The sequence below is a fragment of the Synchytrium microbalum genome (genome assembly GCF_006535985.1).
Source record: "Synchytrium microbalum strain JEL517 chromosome Unknown SmJEL517_scf0011, whole genome shotgun sequence".
Lineage (NCBI taxonomy): Eukaryota > Fungi > Chytridiomycota > Chytridiomycetes > Synchytriales > Synchytriaceae > Synchytrium > Synchytrium microbalum.
In genome coordinates, this window is record NW_022158360.1 from 21,610 (window position 1) to 45,800 (window position 24,191).

Consider the following 24,191-nt stretch of genomic DNA (forward strand, 5'->3'; position numbering starts at 1 on the left):
TTATGGGAGCCTACTGCTTGCTTCAGTAGTCGAAAAGATAAGTACACGTCTTTAAATTGTCCTCTCTCTTGAAATGGACTCCCCTCGTAACATAATGTAAAACAAACACGAAAATAGTACTAGAATTTCAAAACAGAATGTAAAAACACAAAATAACAAACAGACCGTAACAAACTAACAATTATGTACACAACAAAATAACAATATATTCAAACAACAGCTATGAAACAATATGACTCTTTTCAAAGTCCCCGACAAAGGAATCAGTTTAAACGTTATGTTGGCTTTCTGTGCTGCCGAGTATAGTCATTCAAGTCACTACATAACGGTGTGAGTAAGTACTGGTTCACAACGATGCTTATTAATTGGGGGGTTCATCAAACTCACTTGATGATGCTCTGCCACGGCACGTTAACATACGTCATGGAACACCTCAGTCCATCTGGTTTCCTAATCCCACTAGACGCACCACTCCCACCACCAGCAGCACTTCCAGAAGCAGCTGCAATAACCTGCTGCCGGACCACACTCCCAATACTTCGCAACCGGTCAGCAAACGTTGGATTCTTTTTATCATTCCAGCTATACACATCACCACCATTTGCAGTACCTGATTCCGTAAGACTGCTGCTGCTACCACTACTAGAAGAGCTACCGGTTGCAGCACTGGATGGTTCTGCAGCGACAGGTTCTTCAGTTATCGCTACCTGACATTGTCCTTTGCCGTGTGGTCCTCTCATCATGATATACTCTGTGCGATCTGATACTGCTGAATCGGCACCGCCATGAGATGATGATGCCCACGTGTTATATTGACTTGGCGGTTTACTGCTCGTGCTATTGCCAGTATTACTCCATGCCCCTCTAAATGTATTCTGAGCAGCGAGTCCCTTCTGTAGATATATATCTAGTAAGGATGCGTACGGCACTGCTCCTTGAAAGAGCACGATCTTGTCATGTCCTGGCGGTGTTGGAAACGGTATATCATCATCTTCTTCCTCGTTTGGTTCGTTGGTTGAAGACGATTTACTGGTATTAGATCGATTCGGTTTCGGTATAGCGACAGAGAGTTCGACGCACAAGTATTCGCGTTCATGTATCGGCAAGTGTAAATCATGAGATTCATCTATCGAAAAAAAAGTTTCAAGACTTGTTGAAACAAGAAAGAGCCTCAAAATATTAGCACTTACAATCATTGACAGTATAATACACCAGAGGATACGAGCATTCATTCATAAACGCATCTTTAACATCCATCCTAGACCGATAAGGAGCAGCGTACACCTTCTTCTTGACCCGTCTCAACGCAATCATCCTCGATTTGCTCTTACTACTCGGCATCGACGGCACAGACGACGACACGGCTTCAGCTACGGCCCTAGTCACATCAGTAGCACTGCTACCGTCACTACCCCCCGGTATTACAGAAACCTGTGGTTTAGGCGGCCCCCGCTTACAAACCGCGACTGTCAGCGTACACGGCAACTGCACAATAGTGTTTAAAAAGAAGGTTTGCTTCCAATCCACTACATCATCTAGAGTCGGCATCTGGGAGTTGACTTTACGACGTACGAAAATGGGATCATTGTCTGATGTTGTGTTGCCGTTGGTATTATTGTTTGAGTTGGCTGTTGCGGCTGTGTTTACTACTATGGAGTGAGGAGGATCTGGGATGTGATATGCTTTGACAAAGAAGAGGAGGTCGTCGTTCATGTCTGCAGCGTTCTTAAGAAAGAATTCGATAAACATGTCAGCCCATCTAGTGAGTGGAGTGGCGTGTGAATGAAGGGAATGAAGAGAGATCGAGTTGGTTGGCGTGCTGGCTGCTCCCACACACGCAAGCAAATCACACCCAAAAACACAGAAATGTCTGCAAGCCAAACAGACCAAAACAAGGAAATGGCCACTGACAAAAGATCTGGATGTTTCTAACAATTTACCGTGGATCCTTGGCATCCATATCTCCCGCAGTGTCAGATCCAATGAGTGTCCAATCTTGGGTTTCTGCGCTTGCTGAACTCTCAGTCCTGTTGTGTCCTTTGCTGTTATAAATTCCTGTCGGGCCATGTAGATTCTCAGCTAGCAACCTATCAAGCAATAAAGCCAAATGGCTTCCGCTCATGCTTGTTAAGTCCTAGTTAAAAAGTGTTGGGTTTGCAAGTTTGAGGAGAGTTTGAGTCGACTGGGCCTCGTGAAGTAATGCGAGAGAGGACGTGGAAGACGCGATCCAAGGATATTTTAAGCTCTTGCGACGTAAGATGATCAGAATATCTAAACCTTAACACATGCTCGCAACAAAACACGTGCATCTTCATCTGTTTGCAAGCGCTATCATCATTGCTTTTCAATACTATAAAGCTATAGAGTTGTGTTTTTTAAAAGAGCTCGGTGCCTCCTTCGTGTTCCTCCTTGACGAATATTTCAAAGTATTGATATATAATGGTAACGGCCAATAAGATACCTGTTCCTGATCCAATAGCACCTAGCAAATCTGCTGCTACAGATAATGCACCAATACATACTCCACCAAATGCTGCTGCTGTAGGAATGATACGTTTCAATTCCTTGTACATACTTTGATCACGATGCCCTCGAATCACTAGTTGCTGGTCTTTTAATTGTTTGGCAACATCTCGTGGTGATGAGCCTGATACTTCAATCCAGGTTTGAGACAAGAAGGCACAGACTGTCAACATCCATGTTACATAAATAAGGAAGTGCAGTGGATCAGTTAAGACGTGGCCAATGGTATGTGGTGGTGTAATATAGTATGCAAATCCGCTAGTAGCAAATTCCTGTGGTGTTCCCTCCATGGTCTACAAGATATTTGAGTGTAAGAGTGTGTTTCCAAATGACAGTTTATGAGATCATGAGCCAGTGGACTTGCAAAAAGACGCATGAAGCGTCAATATTTGGCTGAATAGTCCAACAGCGCCATTCTCATGCCTCCACTCGTCTCACACACGTTCAAGCACGTACCTTCCAGACACCAACCAGCTGAACGATGAAGTTCTCTGGGAATCGTTTATGCAACATTTGGGATATAAAGAAGATGTTGGATGCTAAGGCTGAATATAACATGATGGGCATATTGGAAGTATAAAACAACTTGATGGGGTATGATCCTTGTTGGCCACGCATCTTCATGGACTTTACGGGAATTTCTACACGGAATCCTTGTAGGTAGATTACTACGGCAAAGACTAGTAGAGTGGCAAACAAGTTGCTCATGTTTGGTAGATTAGTACGGTATAGTGCTTCCTTTAGTGCACGGAACTTGTCGTGACGGGTGAATAATAGATGGAAAAAGGCGATGATGGCTCCTTCGAATTCGGTACCTGCGATGGTGATTGAAGGGTGTGAGTTTGGCATTAATAGAGTGGAACAAGGTTAGTGATTCGACTTTATGATTATAATGCTCCCTTTTTGTGCTACAACGGATACATCGCCCACACAACCTTGAAACGACAGTTTCGCACAACTCACCCTTTCCAGTGTTGTAAGTGGTAGGCGAGAAGGCCTTCCACACAATGTTCTCACAAATGTTTGTAGCAATAAAGAGCGAGATACCAGATCCCAACCCATATCCCTTTTGTAGCAATTCATCCAATAACATGGTAATCAGAGCAGCGAAGCAGAGTTGCAAGATGAGCAACAGAGAGATTCCAGCTCCAATTTCTTTTGGGTTTCCATACACACCCGACCATACAGATACAGTAGCTTGCCCGATGGCGATGATCATGGCGAATACTAAAGTATGAGGGAGGGTGATTAGGGTTTTTGATGAGATGGTTTCAATAGTGCAAAAAAGCAGACAGGGAAGCAGAGGACATAGGTTCCACTCAAAATAGCTGCCAAATTGACACCGTGTGACCATCTTTCATCCGTTACATACATTTCTGAGCACCGGAGAACAGAGCTCTATCTTCCTTGAGCGAGTAGTCGACTTCGATAATGTTTGCACCAGCCAACAGTTGCATAATCATTCCAGATGTGACGATGGGCGTGATACCCATTTCCATCAGAGTTCCTCTATTTGAGGCCATGATGACTCTCATCCAGTACATTGGATCAGAAGAATCAGAGGACATGATTCCAAACAATGGGATTTGAGAGCAGACCAAAAAGATGAAGAGGGTGATTGCCGTCCACATTACTTTCTCTCTGAATTGCACCTATAAAAGAGAGAGCCATTAGTATGAGTTTTATATCTCAAATGGGGGTCAGAATGCGATGATCTTGTCTGTGTCTTAAGTTGTTAAAGTCACCACCCAATCGTTCACTTCCAACACAGTTTGATGCCACCTCGTATCTTTTCGTGTACCTTCTTTTCAGGAGCAGCCACTTCGGGCATCAATGAGATGAACGGTCTTAGTACATGAAGAAGACGGACTATGGTTTACAATGAGTTCAAATGGTTAGTTATTCGTCCATCCATCATCAACTCAACGACAAAAGCAAGAAACGCGCTCCTTGGAGATATTGATGGAAGGGACGGGACTTACTGGACATGATGGGCCAAGACTGACAGACGCCTGCTTGTAGTAAGTAGGCTATGTATTTACAAACGACAAGATGCTAAGTATAATCCTCCTCTTGACTTCGTGACAAACATGAACGAGGGAGAGTTGGAGATGATGAGGTTTATTACCCATCATCAATTATCGCGATTTCATCCATTTGTTACCTGTCTGAACTCTGAAATGCTGTCATTTATTCCTAGATGGACATGAATTGTCTTCAACGTTTCGAAATTTTCATCAAAATGTCAAACTCCCATTTCACCATCGTGTTTGCTATTACAAAGGGACACCTTAAGCTGTCAATTTTCGTATGATTTTACGCTTGATATAGCCAGACGAACTATTTCCCGGTAAGATCCCACACCAAACGACAGGTGCACCACCAGCAACTACCGTCAACGCCAAGGCGATTACTACAGGAGCTCCAGAGACATGATTTCGTTGAATTCCGATTTATTCGAATCACCGGACTTGCATTGCTGCCTATCTGCTATGTGCTCGAACAAACCTTGCACGTGTTGTGGTGATCATCCAACATGTGTCAAAATCACTTTTTCAATCGAAAGATGCGTCTGACAAGATTCACCTTCAAGCACTGTTTTCCGCACAAGGAGAACCTCATTTCTCTATTCCAGCGTGATCAGACTTTGTTAGAACGAATGGCTGAATTGTGTGATTTTGCGGACTCTCTTCCACTCATTGCTGCATCCGTATCATCCACCATGCCTTATCGACGATTCCAAATGCCGGCTTCTCCCTAGTTATATCTTCCACCAACGTTGTATGCACAAGCCGGGCCTCTCGGAGGCTTTGACGTATCACGTAGAAAACGTGAGCTTTGCTCCATTTTCCCATTTCGAGAAACCTGCCTTCTCGATAAAGAGTACAACAATTTAATATCAATGGCTTCTCATGATGAGTCTTATCTACTGCACAGTAAGCCGCCAGACATTGTGGTGGTTGATGAGATTATCCAATCGGATGTGACCTACCAACACTCTGCAAGAGTTTCGCAAACCAGGTTGATTATCATCATGGTAGCGCTGACAATTGCCTACAGTGTGTCTTATATCGACGGAACATTAGTTTTCAACATTGGGGGTCAAATCTCATCGTCGTTAGGCGACTTTAAAAATCTGTGAGACATTCAAAGCCCTAATTCAGATACAAATTTTATCGTTGAACGTGCTGCCCTTTACTAGACCATGGTTGGGATCTGCTTATATGCTGGGGCTCTCAGTGTCAAGACCTGTAAGTTTCATTGGTTCTTCTGCACTTTCGTTTCGCAACCTTGACCTATTTCTGTTCACCTAGATCATGGGTATTTTGAGATTCACGGAGGTGCTTCTGTAATTCGGAATTGATTCCTTTTACTTTTATGTAGGGAAATTCAGTGACGTCTTTGGTCGAAGGGCAATCTTCCTCTCTTGTGTTTTCTTGTTTGTCGCCGGGAGTGCGCTTGGTACGTTTTTCAAATGAAAGGTCGTCTACCGACTGATTTTGTGTTCTTTGCTCTGTGTTCTCTTACAAATTCTCATATGCCTTCATTGGGCATTATTTAGCTGGAGCTGCACAATCAATGGTGAGCACCCGTTGTTTCTTGAGTCGGAACCATCTAATTCGTTGTCTTAAATGTGTCGTCCCTTTCAATAGGTTTGGTAAAGCCCATGTGTTGCCCTTTGTTACAGATGTATCTCTTACAGATTTCATCAATCTTTCACAACTCAGGCTCATTATTTCCAGAGCTGTTCAAGGTCTCGGAACCGGCGGAATGGAAACACTAGTCCTCATCATCGTATCAGATCTAGTATCTGTCCGACTACGTGGCTTGTTGACCGCCATTCTGACTACAATTGCGGCGTCATTTACTCTGTTGGGGCCGGTTCTTGGTGGTTTATGGTCTGACAATATTTCATGGTACTCGGTAACTTGCTGTGCTTTGAATGCAAAGCGGGTACTCACCATCGTCTCGTATCAACTGACAGGCGGTGGGCTTTCTGGTTTGTCATTCCTGTCGTAGCTGCTGGCGGTCTGCTTGGATACTTTGTTATTAAATATCAATCCAAGAGAGCTCCACTTTCACACCTTGCATCGCGAGTGGACTGGCTTGGAGTTGTTACGGTGATTGGAGCTTGTACGTCTCTAATCCTTGGTAAGAGTAGCAAGTTTGGAAACAGTGCCTGCTTTTGAGTTAGACATCACACAAACTGACGCATATATCAGGTCTGCAATATGGATCGCTCGACTATCCCTGGAATTCGCCAACGGTTATTGGATGTCTTGCGGCAGCCGTGGTCGGATTCATACTTTATTTCGTAGTGCAAGCTTTTGCCCTTGAGCCCTCAACGCCTTTGCGATTGTTTCGACATCGGAATGTCGTGTGTCTGACCATCAATCAAGTGCTTTATGGTTGGCTCTTCTTTGGTATGTCTCGAAGGAAACCGTCTTAATTTCTCATGTCTTGATTTGGCTCGTGTCGTTTAGGATTGCAGTATCTAGTTCCTTTATTCATACAGGTTGCTCAAGGACGAACAGCCACTGCAGCTGGTGAGACTTGAAAATGTTTCTAAGATCCTTTGTTAGTATTTCTTACCTCCTCATTTCAACTTCAAACACCGTTCTAGGCCTTCTTTTCATGGGTAAGACAAAGTGCTGAAAACAAATCATCGCCGACCAGAACATTGACACTTTCCGTCCATTTTAAAGCAAACATCGCTGGCGTTGGGGTGGCAGACGTCCTTGGCGGAGTCTTGGCCTTTACAACCGTATGTGGACGCCTTCTTTCAACTTCTATGCCTTTTTGTCTACTAAGCAATCTTCGGATTGGGCTATTTAGGGAAAGGTTGTCCTTTACATGAAGTGTGTGTGTTTACTCTCAACAGGGGGAATTTATTGGTTTTCGAGATGGACCCCAACGACTGGCATAGGTGAGATACTTGGGTCTGAGCTGGTAAGAAACATCTTTTACACTGGTGACGCAAATGGTCGTTGTGACTTGTTTTCTGACGCTTTTTCCAGATCGCTTGCTTGGGCATTGGTGCACTGTGAGTTTGACTGAACGATTTTCGGTCATCATTCAGTTTGATAAAGTCTTTTTTTGCCGCTCAGTTTTCAGTTGCCTATACTGCTTGCCCAGGCTTCAGTTGCTGAGGTGGATATGGTATGCCTTTATTTGCTTACCTGCTTCCAACGCAAAACAGATGCTGACTCCGTTTTAATATGAACTTGAAGGCTACAACCACCTCGCTCCTCTTCTTTGCTCGCTCTGTTGGTGGCGTGTTAGGAGTGTCTGTTGCTGGAGCAGCACTAAACTCGATGTGGCAATCTCGATTGGTAAAATGAGACATCGGACGAGAAGCGTTGTATATAGTTTCATTAAAACCCGCCGGCTTTCTTAGATCCAACTGACCGTCGATAGTGGTGTCAACGTAAGGATTTCCAGCCCAAATCTGAAGCAAAGTCTGAATGCTTACCAAACGCTGTAGATCCCGTTGGGCACCCTATCAGATGGCAAAAACTTCAATCTATATGCCATTGAATCTTTGGATCCGACCACCAAAACACTAGTTGTGGAAGGCTTCGTATACGCATTCGAACGAACACAGTGGATTTTCGCTTTTATTGCTCTGTGTATGTTCTTGACAACTGTACCGCTGATTCAGGTACCCTTTGGAAGGACTGAAACTGCTGATGCAGATAAAGACATTCAAGATGAGAAAGTGGCGGGTGATGATATTGAAAAGAAGTTGATTGTGTCTGAATGACACAAGTAGTAAGCAAAAGCTGTGTTGGTATGTATACTTGTGTGTTTCGGAAATAATTTGTTAAAGTCGAATATGAGTGATTGAATAAATCATGAAGGAATAGTGATTGAATACAAAATAATGGAATCGAGCTGTGGTAGTCTGTTGAATTGTCTTTGCGAAGTGAGCTAGACAGAAACCATGGAAGGGTAGAAGATGAGCGACCTATTGCATTTGATTAAATGTTTAAAAAAATCCTGAATGATTTCATATTGGGCCAAGTAACAGATCTGGTTCCGTTCCTGTTGTGCCAAATCGAAAACTGCGAAGTCAGTCATTGTGACGTATTCAAGCGCCCAGTGAACCAGTGTCTACTGGTTCTGGTCGTGAATCAGTCTTATTTAACTAGTCCCAGATTGTTTCCCGAGCACCCTCTCTTGCTGAATGCTGAAACTAGGTTCTGTCTCTCCTAACATCGACCACAATAGCCTTCAACAACAGAGACCTAGGAGAGAGACAACAACTATCCAAGACGCATCCATTGCCTTAGTATGTCTTCCTCACGCTAATTCGATTGCCCCTTCCTGCCTCAAGCATTGGCAGAAATACTATTTTCTGCGTTTTTATCACATGTTTTGGACGACGGCATGCTAACAAAGTTGTTCTATGTATTAGACATATCATCCGCCTCTCCAAGACAGTCAACTCATAGATGGCTTTCTCTCTCACTGGATGGTCGTTGGGCTCCTCGCTTCCAGCCACATCAAACATTTTACTTTTGCGCCGCACTTTTGAATTGCACTCATTTCCAGAGATCTCTACTAAATTTCACACTCTTTTCTACACAAGGCACATCATAAGTCAACCCGCGCCTAGTTGGTGAGAATCATTCACAAGACTACTCAGTACGTTTCCATGATCCAACTGACGCACGATTGACTTTTTATACCACGAGGATATTAGTGCGTGGTTTGCTGTCCGAGCGAAGAACGGGTAATAATCATCAAAAAAGTACACCTGAGGACACGTACCTCGCCAGTGGATGGGCACCCTGGGAAGAGCGGCACCTCCATGAACGACGCCCTGAATTTCTGTCTTCGGACGGTTCTCGTGATGAGGGACGCCCTTGATCTCCATATATACTTCTCTGAATTGATGGGTACGAAACAACCATGTACTTTTCTGTGTCGTTGCTACCCGAACGTAAAACACAACCGAGGACACGCACCTCACCGGTAGATGGGCCTGCAAAGAGCGTCAATTCCATGACCGACGCCCGGAGTGTATCATCTTGCAGGACTAAGACGGTTCTTGTGATGGGAAGACGAAAGGTGGATTGAACGTCTGCTTCGTTACTCTGATGGGTATGTCGTTGTCGTTGGGTGGTAGTTTTAGTTCTTTCACTTGCTGTGCTTATTATTGACCAAGGTTGACTACCCAATTTCTCCTACTTCTTAAATGGCTTCAAGTTACAAAAACGGTTCAAGTTACTGTCGTCTTCGATTATTGCGGCAGTCTAGCGTTCAAAATTTATCGAGCGGTCGCTCACCGCGTGAGCAGGGAGAGTCTGCACGTAATAGGGCGCCTCAAATTCAGTCTAGATCCATGTTCAATCTACCATGCAACCTTCACAGAACTCAAAGAAGAGGTGGTTTCGTCCAAAACCATATCCCAGCTTTACAACTCCTCTGAGAGACGCGACAATATTTTAAGGGATGTCGACGCAACCAGCTGATGCTGGCTTGTCATCCCATGACAAGCCATCAATGCCTTTGCTAGAGGATGCCCTGCCCAGAATCAGCACCACCGTCCATAGTCCCCATTCAGCTCGAGTTTCGCGAACGAGACTGATTATCATCATGGTCAGCCTGACAATTGCATACAGTGTATCCTATATAGACGGTACACTTGTCTTCACTATCGGCCCTGCCGTGTCCTCGTCGCTGGCAGATTTCAAAAACTTGTAATTTTTGGGATTTTGTTAGAGCTTCATCACTTCAGAGAATTCAGAGAACACTCATTTTTAACGTGATTTCTTTATCATTAAATTAGACCATGGCTTGGATCTGCTTACATGCTTGGCCTGTCGGTATCGAGACCTGTACGTTGTTACTTTTGCCTTGATCAATGGCTCCCATTGACCTTGACAACCTCCTTTGGATATAGATCTTGGGTATTTTGAAGGCATACACCTTCCAAAACGACTTATTATCCGCATTCATTTATCTTGCCATGGTGTAGGAAAATTCAGTGATGTGTTCGGTCGAAGGGTTATTTTTCTAGTGTGTGTCTTCTTGTTCATTGCTGGAAGCGCGCTTGGTAAGCTTTCTTAGTGTCCACATCTTCATTTGATGTCTCTCTTATGAAATCTCGTTACTGATTGCTAGCTGGAGCTGCTCAATCAATGGCGAGTCCTTGCTGTTTCTTTGACTTGACGATCTTCTTCATTGACGTTGTCTCTCTCAATAGGTTTGGTGAGATCTACTCTTTTGCTGTTTGATTCATTGCAAAGTTCCTCTCATCGACCTGCATCGTCACTCCAGGCTCATCATTGCCAGAGCAGTGCAAGGTGAGATACCCAATCCGGAAACTTCCACTTGACACTGGACGATGACCAGCAACTCATAATCTTATCATCAAACCGATCTAGGTTTCGGAACGGGCGGAATGGAAACGCTAGTCCTCATCATCGTATCGGACTTAGTGTCTGTTCGAACACGTGGCCTCTTAACGTCAATATTGACGACAGTTGCAGCATCGTTTACCCTCGCTGGTCCTGTGCTTGGTGGTCTATGGGCCGATAATGTATCTTGGTAAGCTTACTCTCTGTCTCGAAGATGCAGCTGTAATCAAAGGCTTACTTCTATAATGTTTCGATAGGCGTTGGGCCTTCTTCTTTGTGATCCCAATAGTCGCTGCTGGCGGCTTGCTAGCATTCTTTGCCCTCAAATATCAGGTTAACAAGGAACCAATTTCATATCTTGGTGAGTGGTTGCAAAATCGAAGCGTTCTTTGGAGCAATCTCAACTCACCAAACCACATATTAAATGATACTAGTATCAAGGATTGACTGGCTGGGAGTCATTCTCGTGACTGGCGCTTGTACATCTCTGATACTGGGTATGTGTGATGTTGCGTCTCACGTAAGACCATACCATCGACCATCCCAACATCCTCGCCATCACACCGTACAGGACTGCAGTACGGTTCCCTCGACCATCCATGGGATTCCCCGACAGTTCTTGGATGTCTCATCGCTTCCGTTGTCGGATTTATACTCTACTTTGTGGCTCAAGCGTTTGCAATTGAACCTTCCACACCATTACGATTGTTTCAATATCGAAACGTTCTGTTGCTCACTATTAATCAATTGTGTTATGGATTTGTATTCTTTGGTATGACATTTCTTAGTTTCTCGCTATGTTTTTTCAGAAGACCACCTCACATTTTGTGTGGGATTTGTTAGGTGGTCAATTCCTTGGACCGTTATTCTTCCAAATCGCTCAAGGGAGGAGTGCAACGTCTTCTGGTATGTCTCGCAGTGTGGACCTCTGAGAACGAGCTTTGACCCCCGATTCAACTATAGGTCTAATATTCATGGGTACCAACATCTCAACAAAGAACGTAATACTCAGCGGCTGAACTTTCTTTTGATTCCTCAAGGATGCATTGTTGGCGTTGGTGTCATTGACACCGTCGGAGGAATCCTTGCCTTCACTACAGGCAAAGTCGTACTGTACATGAAATTCTTTTCGGCATTCTCGGCCTTTGGACTCTTTGGGTATTCGAGGTGGACTCAAACTACTGGGCTCGGTGAGCTGCTGGGTGCCGAAGTCATCACTTGTATAGGTCTTGGTGCATTGTACGTACTTTTGCCGAGATGATCAAAGACACCCAGCTTTGCTAACCAAACATGATATTAGGTTTCAGCTACCACTGCTTCTTGCTCAGGCTACCGTGACGGAGGCGGATATGGCAACCGTTACGTCTCTTATGTTCTTTGCTAGAAGTATTGGAGGTGTGTGTTCGATTTCGACGCATATATTATAAGAGTACAAACACCCTTAAATATCATAGGTGTTCTAGGAGTCTCGGTTTCTGGCTCCATGATCAATGCTATTTGGCAAAGTCGACTGGTAAATAGTATTAACGCCTTGCTACTTTCCTTTTGGACAGGTGATTGTTCAACCACCTTTCAAACTCATAGATTGAAATGACCGCAGACCTTGGCGTGACTGTAAGAAGCCAGATTCTCAGAAGCAAACCGCGCTTGCGCTCTGACTCAACGCACTTTCTCATGTAGGTCCCAATAGGAACTCTCACAGATGGAAAGAACTTTAACCTCTACGCCATACAGCTTCTGGATCCCTCCACCAAGGCACTAGTTATAGAAACGTTCGTGTATTCATTTGAACGAACACTGTGGATGTTCTGCTTCGTCGGTCTGGTTATGTTTTGGTCGACTGTGCCATTGATTCAAGTTTCTTTCGGCACACGAGAGGATGATGATCAGGGAGAACAGGTGAATAGCAAGCTTATGAATGCTCAGTAGCAGTAGAGCAACATGTAGTGACTGTTTACCTACTCCATTGATTCTGGTGCAGCTACGCGTATCTAAGCATAACAATGTAATAGTCGTTAGTCGTATACCCAATAGATTCCATTAATGTCGTCGTATATTCCATAGATCTACTTTTGCGCCCTGGTTATTCGCGTTTAACCGTGTGGTTTGCTTCGCTTCAGTCACTCTGCGCCTCCAAAATTTCATAACTTCATCTTGGGTGCAAACGACGAATGCAGGGTTTAAGGTGGATGCAAAGCACTAAGAAGTTGCTCACCGGCCCTGTATACGTCGATCGTGTCTACGGAACAGTCAAAATCCCAGGCCACATCCAAAAACTCGTCAATAATTCATTGGCACTCTGCAGACTCTCTAAAGTCTATCAAGCCGGAACAGGTGTTTTGCTCAATCATTTTGGACATGATGATGATCAAAGACCGGTGGATAGACTGGAGCACTCTATTGGTGTTGCATTGCTGGTGGAACGACTTGGAGGTGATGATCATCAACAGGTTGGTTTTGACTTTGATGTGCGGTCGATGGATGGTAGTTTGACGAGTTTGAGACGGATTTTATGCATATTTTGAGATTTTGATCTGTTTGTGGTTACTGCATTTGCTTGTTACTCTTGAACGTGACAAATATCCAAAGTTTAACATTCGACATTCTTGTCAGATGGCGGGTTTGCTGCATGATGTGACGCACCGGTCGTTCTCGCATCTGGTTGACGTGTTATTTCGCTCTCGTCTGACAAGTGTAGAGGACTCGTGGCATGAAATCAATGTCGAGGAATTCGTAAACAAGACAGATCTGCCGACATTCTTTACACAGGACGAACTATCATCACTATTACATCTATCTCATCATACCCTAGTAGAGCAGCCAACACCTCTAATGTGTGCAGACCGTATAGATTACTTTCTACGGGATGTGATCGCTCTTCGAGTAGATTGTCACCAAATCGGACTTACGGATGATACGTCACGGTCTATATGGGTAGGAAGGTTTATAAAGTCACTGACTGTAGCAGCAAACGATGACGGAGTAACTATAATGGTGACGACAGATCGTGATCTAGCAAACGAGGCTGCCATACTATTCATGAAACTGAATGATGACGTTTATATATCAGCACAGAGTGTCGGTGTATATCATTTGACTGCCAAGCTGTTACATAGAGCGCTGGATCTTGAGATATTGTGTGAAGACGATTTCGATTCGAGGGGTGATGAGGAGGTGTGGAGGATGGTAGAGGAAGGTGTTGCTCGTGATGTTGAGATGTCGCAGCTATGGGAGATACTGCATAGTGCTAAAACAGAGTATAAGCTATGCCTAGGTAATGCTAGTGAAGAAGGTCGTTGGAAGTCGTTGGCCAGTGACGTCTCTCTTCGGATGCGCTATGTAGATCCGTCAGTACTAGTAGATGGGCGAATACAGCCTGCATCCGCACTAAATGGTGATCTGAAACAACGATTGATTGCCTACAAGGCAAAGGGAATGAACAAGGTGAACGTAATGTATAGATCTGGTTAACACTTTATAGTATGTTGTAGCAAAAATATTTTTACAGGAGTGGCATACATATATATATCGTAAACACAAAATCTTAAGATGACTGCTTCCATAACAAGACACCGACATTGCCAAAGAACATGAAGAGTAGGTTCTTGATTTCATGCGTGACTTCAAATCCAAAGCCCTCGCCTACAACTACGTGCCATGATGTCCCACAACGTTTGTCCATTAGTTCTTTGACTGATTTAGCTGCCGCCTATCATGTTGACTGTCAGATCTTTGGACATTGAGAGTGGGATGGTAAACGTGAGATACCTCGAAATTGTTTGCATGCTTTTCCACAGCCGTGACAACGGAGTCAACAGCTTCGACTCTTACTTCATCCACCATATCACATACCTAAGTTACATGCTTGTTGGAACGCTAAATTCACGTGAAATGGTCGGAACACCCAAATGTTCTTTCCAGCAATTTGATGAAATGGACACCCAAACATGTAAACACCTACGTACTTTAACTAGTGGATAATTGAATGCCTAGTAGAAAATAACGTTGCCGGTTAGATCTCTCTTGATCTTGCCTTCCTTTCATAGCTGCGATCAAATAGAGAGGTTGCGCGCTGTGATATTGCATTTTAGTGGCCATACCTTTCTGCTTTCAGCTGCATCAGCTTTGTCAGTTGCAGCGGCTGATTGGCCACCAGCTGCTGCTGCAGCTGGTGCCTTTTCTGCTAGATTGCCTAATGAGCCTAGATCTGCCATGCTCGTATTTGAGGAATTGTATGGGTTGTCAAGAGGTGGATTGCGAGTTGATCAAGGGAATATAGACTACATTCTAAGAAATTACAGAAACAAGTGATTTTCATCTTAGACATAAGTCGTGAAGTTGAGGATGTCACGTCCACAGAGTCAGTTTCGAAACAAACTGCGAAAAATTACATATTGTATGCAGGTTTACAGAAGTGAAGCTGTGAGGATATTATGGCATCGTTAAATAGCGCGTTTTCTATCGTTCATCCGTAAGAAACTGGGATGCTGTCTCGCTCAGCCAATCTCGTCAACATTGCACATGCAAGCGACAGCACAGTGGAAGCTAGAAAGAAACAATTAGTACTAGTAAATACACAGGTAATTTATGAGTTGTTTGTCATAATTGGTGCTCTTAGAATGTTGCTGCTGCTATCTGATTGTTCTTTAACTGAGCTCGGTAAACGCCATATCTGACTTTTGGTTGACTGACATTATTTTCCCCTTCAATTAGGATGGATAAGGATTTAAAATCATCTGCTGATAATGTTTCTTCCTCCACAAATCCCATTCAACCGTCATCATCGTCACAATCTCCAACATTAGACGACAGCGACAAGGTGATGGGATTCCAGCACTTATATCAAAGCTGGATTGCACCGACCTCTATAATGTCGAATTGCTCTCGAAGGCAATGAACCACCTGGCCTGCACAAATCTGTATAAGAAGTGCATTAGTATCAAGAAGGATTCCAACATTAATTCTCAACTTACAGAATTTATGAATTTGGGTGGAAGCACGTTTGTTACGAGATGATGAATCTCAATCCTGTACTCTGCCTACTTAGGCTCGTACTTGGCCCGCGAAAATTGGCTCTTCGCCATGTCTTTACATGCTTTGATCTCAAAGCAGTAGAACCATAGAGATTCAATGCTTGAAGGAAACGTCAAGCCTAATCTTCGCCCAACGCTGGAAGCTTTCCGCAATACTTCACCCACTTTATTGGTTGTGTGTCCTCGACTGTTTGGTTGGTCCTCGGCTTGCTAATACGAACAACTTGGAACAACCGAAACTCAAGCAGACTCGTCAGATGGTGTTCAATTCGATATTTTATTGCGGCATACTGCTAGAATCACTGCCTCTGCCTCACCAATACAACATCAGGGCTCCTTCCACATACTTTTTGGGAGCTGCAGACCGAAAAAGTTCTCGAATCACAAGCCCGCTTCTCGATTGGTGTTTGGATATTGTACTGGCCGCTGAAAAAAAAGATGAAGACCTTCAGAGACCCAACGGTTTGCTCTTTTCCTGACCGCTTTTGTTCTTTGCAACGGCCTCTTTCGTTCAACCAGAGTCCAATTTCGGAGCGGCCTCCATTATTTTCACCCATACATCGCATTCAGCATAGTAACGTTGTAAGAAGCAGGCATGTAAGACAATTTCAGCTTACTCTCACACTTCACACTGTCAGAATGCCTTTGCAAAACCATGAATTGGGTCCGAATTGTGTCAAATTTCATGCTGTTGCTGACTTCCCAATAAATGAAAAAGCTTCAGATTCCAACTCACGGTACATTTCAATGTCTAGATGTCATTCTCGGCGTAAATAAACGATTTCTGGAGGAAGATCCTCAATACTGGAGCTTGACTCGATATCTCGGGCTCATGACGGCCGACGTCTCTCTCTCCCCCCATCATAAAAACTCGGTTAACTTGCTCCGCTCATATAAGACCTGCTTTGAGGCTTATCTCGCAACTCCCTCAACTGACCAACCACGGATTGCACAAGCTCAAACTCTTCTCTGCTCATTTGAGGTAAGACACACAGTCTAAAGAGGTAGAAAGGACCAACCAGGATATGGGCCAGTTCCGGAGCTGGTACCATGCGGCAAAGCAATCCATCCCTGTCGAGGTACTGCTTTGTGGGATGGAAGCAATAGGCTTGGAAGGGTTTACTCCAGTCCATTCTGCGCTTCAACATATGACAGCTTGGCGTTGGAAACAGCCTCAAGTGGTGCCTTTCTGTGTATGCCGAATTGCACTAGATTACGATTGAGTCGGTAGCGTCAGTCTTTGTCCTCTGGTTGGATCACCTCTCTTCTTTACCCACGTGGAAGTTTGTACTTCCTGCTGTTGATTACTGAGTCCTTTGGGCTGACACTTCGCTCTCTAAGCCCGACAGGGTTTAGATTCGTGTAGTAAATCAGAATAGGAGTAAAATAGAGCTAATAAACGATTAACGAATCAATTCTCTCTGGAATTTACTGACGTGGAATTGACTCGTCCACTAAACCTAAAACAAATTCAGCGACGCGTTTGGAACGTCTAATATGTGAATTCGTGTAAGCCTTTGCAAAATTCCAGTCTTGATTAAAGTATAACTCGCGGTCGTCGGGCTGGATAGCCCTTGGCTGGACGTTCAATTGCAATTCATTCGATTCCAAAAATGGGCTTGACTAGTTATACCTTCTTTGGCGAAGAACAGGTAAGACTCCCAGTCAATATTTCTAAAATATAAGGACCTTACGTGAAGCCTCTCTCGTCTTCTTTGTCGTTTTTGGGATTTTTTTTCTGAACTTGACAATTGGAGCTTGAAGCAAACATCGAGGCGATATCAAAGCTGACTCTTTTCCCAAATCCTTTTGTACAGTCATTAAAGCTCGCCAACCTTATTGGCACGTTAAAACAAGAACCTGAAAACGGTTCATTCTACACATCATCAAAGGAGCTGCTAGAAAAAGAAAAGTTTACCGAAGTCTTGACTCAATATGCTAAAGAGTCTTCTGTGCTAGTCAATGTAGATCCAAAAGGTAATCTTAATGTCTAGTATTGGAGGTCGATGAATGGAAACTAACGTGTCTTCTCAACGCAGACTTTGAATCCGTGTATAATTTGTTGGTCGCGCTAATCAAGGATGCTACTGCCTCTGTCATTCCACAGCTGATAAAGTACATTGTGGATCCTATTGTGGCGACTGCTACTGAAAAGACGTTGCTTAAACTACGAGTGTAAACCATCATAATTCTTGCAAGAACGAGTTTTGTTAGCTTGCTCACACTTTACATACATATTAGGCTGAGCAACCTGTACAACAATCTGGAACGCACCAGTCCATCAAGGTGTGATGTCTACCAAGGCATTGTCGCTGTAGCAGCCAAAGGTGGCGAAGTCGATGTGTTGATTCCAACACTCCCATTGTTGGATGCCTGGTTGGCTGAATGGAGTGTCAGTGCTGATGTCAAGAGACAGCTCTTCTTGACAATCAGTGATGTGTTAGGTGCTCATAAACAATAGTGAGTTGCTATGCCTGACTTGTAAGCAAAAAAGCAGGACGACCTAACAATGGATGCATCATAGCAAACAACAATCATACGAACACCTGCTAAAGTACCTATCATCATTCCCTGCCACGCCCGAGTCATCACCAATCACAAAACCATATGCATTACGAGCCGTCACTGAAGCCATCAGGATACCGCAAGTCTTGGACTTTGAAGACTTGGTTGCTTTATATGCTGTTCAAGCCTTAAAGAAGGATGATGCACCGTTATATGACCTGTTGAATATCTTTTTGAATGAGTCGCTGGCTCAGTATGAAGCGTTTTGTAAATCTCATGCTGGATTTATGGATTCTCATGGTATGTTATTAAAGGAAGAGTTATATAACATTATTCGTGATAAGTTTTGACTTTGCTGGTTTCTAGGACTGGACCATGAACAGAATCTGAGAAAGATGAAGCTGTTATCGTTGGCTACTTTGGCAACTAGCAATGTACATGGAGAAGTTGCGTACGATATAATTGCCAAGAATCTCAACATTGATGAAGATGACGTGGAAATGTGGATCATTGATGGTGTGTTTGTACATGAACTCGATCGCTCTTTTAACCCACTCACTATTCTCTCGCACATAGCCATACGAGCAGGAATGATTGATGCCAAGATGAATCAATTGAAGCGAGTAGCAGTGATTACACGATCAACACACCGAGTATTTGGAGATGCAGAATGGCGTCAGTTGCGAGACAAGCTTAAAGCATGGAGGAGTAATTTGAGTGAAGTGCTGACTGTACTTGGAAGCACTCGACGTGATGTTGGAGAGGGGTTTGTGCAGGCCGCTGATGATGCAGTGGCAGCGGTAAACAACTAGATCTCTCTTTATTGCATCTTGCAAATGAATGCAAAGTCACGTCTTCGTATAGAAATGATTGCAGTTTGTCATTGCTTTGGGTTGCGAGTCATGTACAAATGAGTACCAAATCGCGTCCTCGTTTTGATCAAGTTTTGGATGGTTGTTTCTGCTTGGCTGTGTGTTTGACTCAAAATCATACTTGCCCATTCAACCTCTGTCACAGCTGTACGTGAGAAAGGCGAGTGACAGGGAGATTGATACCATGTTTTAACAGGGCGTTAACACAATATTCTACCTAGAAATCTAATCCCTCTTGACGCTTCAAGTTGCCAGGTCTCAAGTTCGCTCAACCTCAACACACGAACGAGAGCTTCTGCTGACACGAACTAGGACTAGATTATATTCTTGGGCAACCTATCTCGCAATAGTTCTATACTAATCTGACTCTAAATGAGGCATTTCATACGACTAAAGAGCCGTTCATCTCGTTTGAACATTTGAGGGAAATGGACTCAATTATCACAATCCAAGACCTAGATGTCGAAGAAAAGCACCGCCATTCGAGACACTCTATTCTACCTCTTACCACGGGCTCGTCGTCTGGTCTGAACAACGCATCTTCAAAACCTGGTTTCCTCGAACAGGGTCTCGGAAGCACGATCATCGCTTCTGCATTAGCTTCCTCCCCCGATCATCACAGCATGTATAGTAGTAGTGCTGGCAGCAATACCGCTGTCTTGAATATAGGCTCTAGCCCGACAATTCTGAACAGTCACGCACCGCCAAACAAGAATAGCAGGAATCTGGGTATGGGGATCAGCACGTATGGACTTCAGCAGCCGAGTCTCAGCAGTAATAGTAATAGCTCGACATCGGCGTGGCAGCCTTCCATACAGTCATACCATAAAACACACCCTCCGCAAATACAGCTTCAGCATCAACAGCAGCTCCCACCACCGCCAATATTACCTTTATCGCTTATTAATGCTTCACCAGCCTCTTCTTCCTCTACTAGTACCGCATCCTCATCAACATCTGCACACACTCAACAACAGCAAAATTCATCTCATTCTGTATCTCACATATCTTCATCCTCGTCTCCAATGCCGAACGACTCAACTATAATACCGATGCCGTTTGGAATGGTGATGCCATCATCTCCAACGCCGAAACTGACGTCCATGCAGCATAAGCTGGAACGTAAACGGGTTGCGTTCAATCAGCAGTTGAAGGAGCCTGTTAGGCCGTCTTCTATAAATACGGTCGCTGCTGCTGCTACGTCGGCTGGTATGGCTAGTAATGGTACTGGTATTAATACGGCGGCCAGTGTTGTGCCGCCTGAGACGACTAATGAGAATCGTAGTAGTAAAACGACTGATGTGGTTATTGAACAGAAGGGATTTGCGCCCTATGTGATAGGCAAGCATCACACGCGGAAGGATCATCGCATACCTGTAAGTTACCTTTGCGAGGCAATGAGCAAAATACTACCAGTACAGGTTTGAGTGTCTTCGTTCCCATATCTAAACCTTTCACCCTCCACATAGCTGACGCAAATGATGACACTACAACTCGTCTTTCTGTATACCAAATGCAATCCCGAATTCAATTACGAAAATGAACATAATCCTCGGCGGGTTTTGACCAAACCTTCCAAACCAGTGTACAATGATGGATTTGATAACGAAGAGTACGATTATATACTCTATGTGAATGATACGTTGGGGTCGGCTGAGGGTCAAAAGTAAGGAGAATTCGGCTAAAATGATTCAGAACACTGTTGGATAACAACCTTGTTTTCCTAGGTATCAGATTTTGGATGTGTTGGGACAAGGGACATTTGGACAAGTAGTGAAATGTCAGAATCTGTATACGAAGGAGCTGGTGGCTGTTAAGGTTATCAAGAACAAGCCGGCGTACTATAATCAGTCGCTTGTGGAGGTTATGATTCTAGAGTTGGTAAAGATCTCATCAGTTTTTGGTGCCTTTTCCGCTTTTTTTACTCATCATTCAATTCACCCAAAACCATTTAGCTGAATGCCCAATATGATCCAGATGACAAGCATCACCTACTGAGAATGAAGGATACCTTCAATTTCAGAAATCATCTTTGTATTGTTTGTGAAATGCTCTCGGTGAATCTATACGAGCTCATCAAACAAAACCAGTTTCGAGGCTTGTCGAGCAATCTGGTTCGAATATTCGTCACTCAGATGTTGGATGCTTTGGCTGTGCTGAATCGAGCTAAAATCATACATTGTGATTTGAAGCCTGAGAATATCTTGCTACAAAAGTGAGAATTCATCCATTATACGGCTTGTTTTTTTGGTCTCTTATTCTGACACTTTCATTCGCAGTTTGGATACTCCCTATATCAAGATCATTGATTTTGGATCTGCATGCCATGAGAATCAAACTGTCTATACATACATCCAGTCTCGATTCTATCGATCGCCTGAAGTGCTGATGGGGTTACCGTATACCTCATCGATTGATATGTGGTCGATAGGTTGTATCGCTGCTGAACTGTTTCTGGGACTGCCTCTGTTTCCTGGGTCGTCAGAATATAATCAGCTCAGTCGGATTGTTAGCATGTTGGGGTAAGATTGTTGGAGAATTGTGAATTCGTGCATGGTACTCACCCTTTTTTTTCGTCTGCCATAGGATGCCTCCTACTTACATGATTGAGCGGGGTAAAACCGCATTCAATTTTTGTAACAAGTCGATGGGTCCTGATGGGAAGATGGTGTATTCGTTAAAGACTATGGAGCAGTACAGCCTAGTACGTTATTGCGTAGTATTTTTCTGCTATCTTTTGTACTAACTGAGGATCATGTTTTTTAGGAACAAGATTGTACAGAGGCACCATCGAAAAAGTATTTTGTGGGGACGACATTGGCAGAAGTGATTTCAAGTTATCCAGTCGTGAAGAAGGGATTATCGCAAAAGGAAATCGAGAAGGGTAGAGTATCGTATTGTTCTGGTGCTTTTTGCCAGCGTGGACTAACTTTTCTTTCTTATCCAGAAATGCAAAATCGATTGAGCTTTATCGATTTCTTGCAAGGTCTACTAGTCCTAAATCCACTAGAACGCTGGAGTCCTCAACAAGCTAAAATGCATCCCTTCATCACTGGTGAAAAGTTTTCTGGACGATTCACTCCGCCCATGCACGCCATTCCTTCAAGTAGCTCTGGCCCTAGACCGAGAGCCACAACTATAAACTCAGCCTCGTCGCAAGTACCTCCCGAGTTGCGTGGTATAGTTGGACTACAGCAGCAGGGTACTAGTAATCTCAGCAAGGCATTGAAGGAGAAGAAGCCTACTGTAGTAACAGTCGACACTGATGTGGGTAATCGTGCAACTACTATTGCTGCTGAGTTGGATAAAGGTCGACCTCCATTGTCACCAGAACGAGAGGATGCAGTTGGAAGTGCTGCTTTGAAAGTAGCGCAGGGCAAGCATGAACACTACAAACAGTCATCTGTTGTGGTGCAGGATGATCGGCCAGCATCTGGAGATGCTCTGAGTGGTGCCAGTAGCGCTTCTGATAATGTTACTACAGTTAAAGCCGTAGTAGAACACGATGAATTCGACTTGGAATCAGGACTTGATCGAAGGCTGCAGTCAATACAGGTAGCAGATACTACTACGAGTGATAATAAGCTTGCTAAAGGTCAATTGTCGGTCGAGTCGTCGCCAATACCGTCGTCATCAGATGCTGGTGTTGCACCCGCTAGTCGATTCCCTCGAGACGGTGTTCGCAAGAACCAAAGCGAACCGACACCAGCAGCTATGGAAGAACTAGATGCCATTCAACAATCGAGTGCTTTTTCGCTACGTAAAATCAGATCTGAATCAGAGCCTAGTTTCAGTCCTAGTATACAGGAGCCTGTTACTGCTACGACGACGACAACGACGACAAGTACGAAACGACATTCGTATGATTCACAGGCTAATCATCCAAGGCATGGTGCTACGGTATGTTGTTGTGGTGCTTCATGTTGGTCAAATGAAAGTGCCATTGGTATTTGCTTGTTACGCTTTTTTGGTTCTAACCTCCATGTCATTTACATGTACAGGGAGAGAGGCCTTCACTGCCTTCTAGACTACCTAGTGCAGCATCGAATATCTGGGATCCATTCGAGGACGTTGAAAGTGGAGCTCCCGTCACTCGTAGAGATAGTATGAGCAGCTCTCTCGCTAGTCTCTTCTCTGGCTTTAGTAGTAGGAGAGGAAGTGCTAGTGGTGCAGCATCGAAAGGAGTGACGCCGCCTCGATCGGGCTCGTTTTCGCTATCGTCACAACAAATAGTGGACATAGGTAGCACGAACAGCAGTCCACGAATATCTAATAGTAATAGTAGCGTTACGAGTCCTCGAGTCTCTAGTGGTGTTTCTCAATCAGATTCGTATTCGACTCCACCTGGAGTATCACCGAGTGCCGGATTAGGAATAGGTCTGTTTAGCCCGGGATATGCATACCCTACAGAGTCAACACCACGATATTCTTCATCAACACCACCACCGCCAACACTTCCGCCACCCCCGAACGGAAGGTTCCCATTATCACCTAATATGATTGCTGGTGCACCTCTGAGTAATACACAACGGTATCCTTCGCAGGGCTCTCTAGGAAGAGAGTATGGACATGTGGATAGCATAGCTTCTACTCAATGGGCGTCGAATCGTAACTTGCATGCTGAGACGGGTTTAATACCGGGCGGATTTCCAGGAATTGGGAGTCCTGATGTCAATAGTAGTACGACGGGCAGTACTAGCAATACTAGTATTGATGAGACTGGTGGTAGCAGCGGTGGAGGTTTGCTGAGGCGGCAGCCGCCAAAGGATGGTGAATACGCCGCGTGATATTTTTGTGAGGGTTTGGAGGATTGGACAAGTGGAATTGTAATTTTTTTTAAAGAGATGGATGATAATATAACTAGTTTCGATATAGTGTATACTTGATGTTTC

General features: G+C 44.1%; 6 protein-coding genes across 6 annotated transcripts; 3 read left to right on the forward strand and 3 right to left on the reverse strand.

Annotated features, from left to right (window-relative positions):
• Positions 1-383: 383 nt before the first annotated feature.
• On the reverse strand, positions 384-2,122 carry SmJEL517_g02529 (uncharacterized protein; the record flags this gene model as incomplete). Its single annotated transcript, XM_031168457.1, has 3 exons — positions 384-1,126; positions 1,191-1,759; positions 1,941-2,122. 3 exons carry the CDS (start codon positions 2,120-2,122, stop codon positions 384-386), a joined length of 1,494 nt encoding a protein of 497 aa, XP_031025521.1.
• Positions 2,123-2,375: 253 nt separating this feature from the next.
• On the reverse strand, positions 2,376-4,354 carry SmJEL517_g02530 (uncharacterized protein; the record flags this gene model as incomplete). The annotated part of the gene is made up of 5 exons (XM_031168458.1): positions 2,376-2,816; positions 2,980-3,338; positions 3,487-3,750; positions 3,896-4,175; positions 4,325-4,354. The coding sequence occupies 5 exons, from the start codon at positions 4,352-4,354 to the stop codon at positions 2,376-2,378; spliced, it is 1,374 nt and encodes a 457-aa protein (XP_031025449.1).
• Positions 4,355-13,060: 8,706 nt separating this feature from the next.
• SmJEL517_g02531 (uncharacterized protein) lies at positions 13,061-14,360 on the forward strand (the record flags this gene model as incomplete). The annotated part of the gene is made up of 2 exons (XM_031168459.1): positions 13,061-13,373; positions 13,588-14,360. The coding sequence occupies 2 exons, from the start codon at positions 13,061-13,063 to the stop codon at positions 14,358-14,360; spliced, it is 1,086 nt and encodes a 361-aa protein (XP_031025448.1).
• Positions 14,361-14,433: 73 nt separating this feature from the next.
• Positions 14,434-15,103, reverse strand: SmJEL517_g02532 (uncharacterized protein; the record flags this gene model as incomplete). The annotated part of the gene is made up of 4 exons (XM_031168460.1): positions 14,434-14,598; positions 14,658-14,741; positions 14,855-14,878; positions 14,990-15,103. The coding sequence occupies 4 exons, from the start codon at positions 15,101-15,103 to the stop codon at positions 14,434-14,436; spliced, it is 387 nt and encodes a 128-aa protein (XP_031025451.1).
• Positions 15,104-17,535: 2,432 nt separating this feature from the next.
• Positions 17,536-19,239, forward strand: SmJEL517_g02533 (uncharacterized protein; the record flags this gene model as incomplete). Its single annotated transcript, XM_031168461.1, has 7 exons — positions 17,536-17,574; positions 17,740-17,899; positions 17,962-18,097; positions 18,164-18,382; positions 18,447-18,727; positions 18,794-18,943; positions 19,004-19,239. The coding sequence occupies 7 exons, from the start codon at positions 17,536-17,538 to the stop codon at positions 19,237-19,239; spliced, it is 1,221 nt and encodes a 406-aa protein (XP_031025450.1).
• Positions 19,240-19,727: 488 nt separating this feature from the next.
• SmJEL517_g02534 (uncharacterized protein) lies at positions 19,728-24,086 on the forward strand (the record flags this gene model as incomplete). The annotated part of the gene is made up of 9 exons (XM_031168462.1): positions 19,728-20,675; positions 20,769-20,965; positions 21,027-21,180; positions 21,255-21,514; positions 21,579-21,821; positions 21,886-22,003; positions 22,066-22,183; positions 22,247-23,199; positions 23,301-24,086. 9 exons carry the CDS (start codon positions 19,728-19,730, stop codon positions 24,084-24,086), a joined length of 3,777 nt encoding a protein of 1,258 aa, XP_031025453.1.
• Positions 24,087-24,191: the final 105 nt, after the last annotated feature.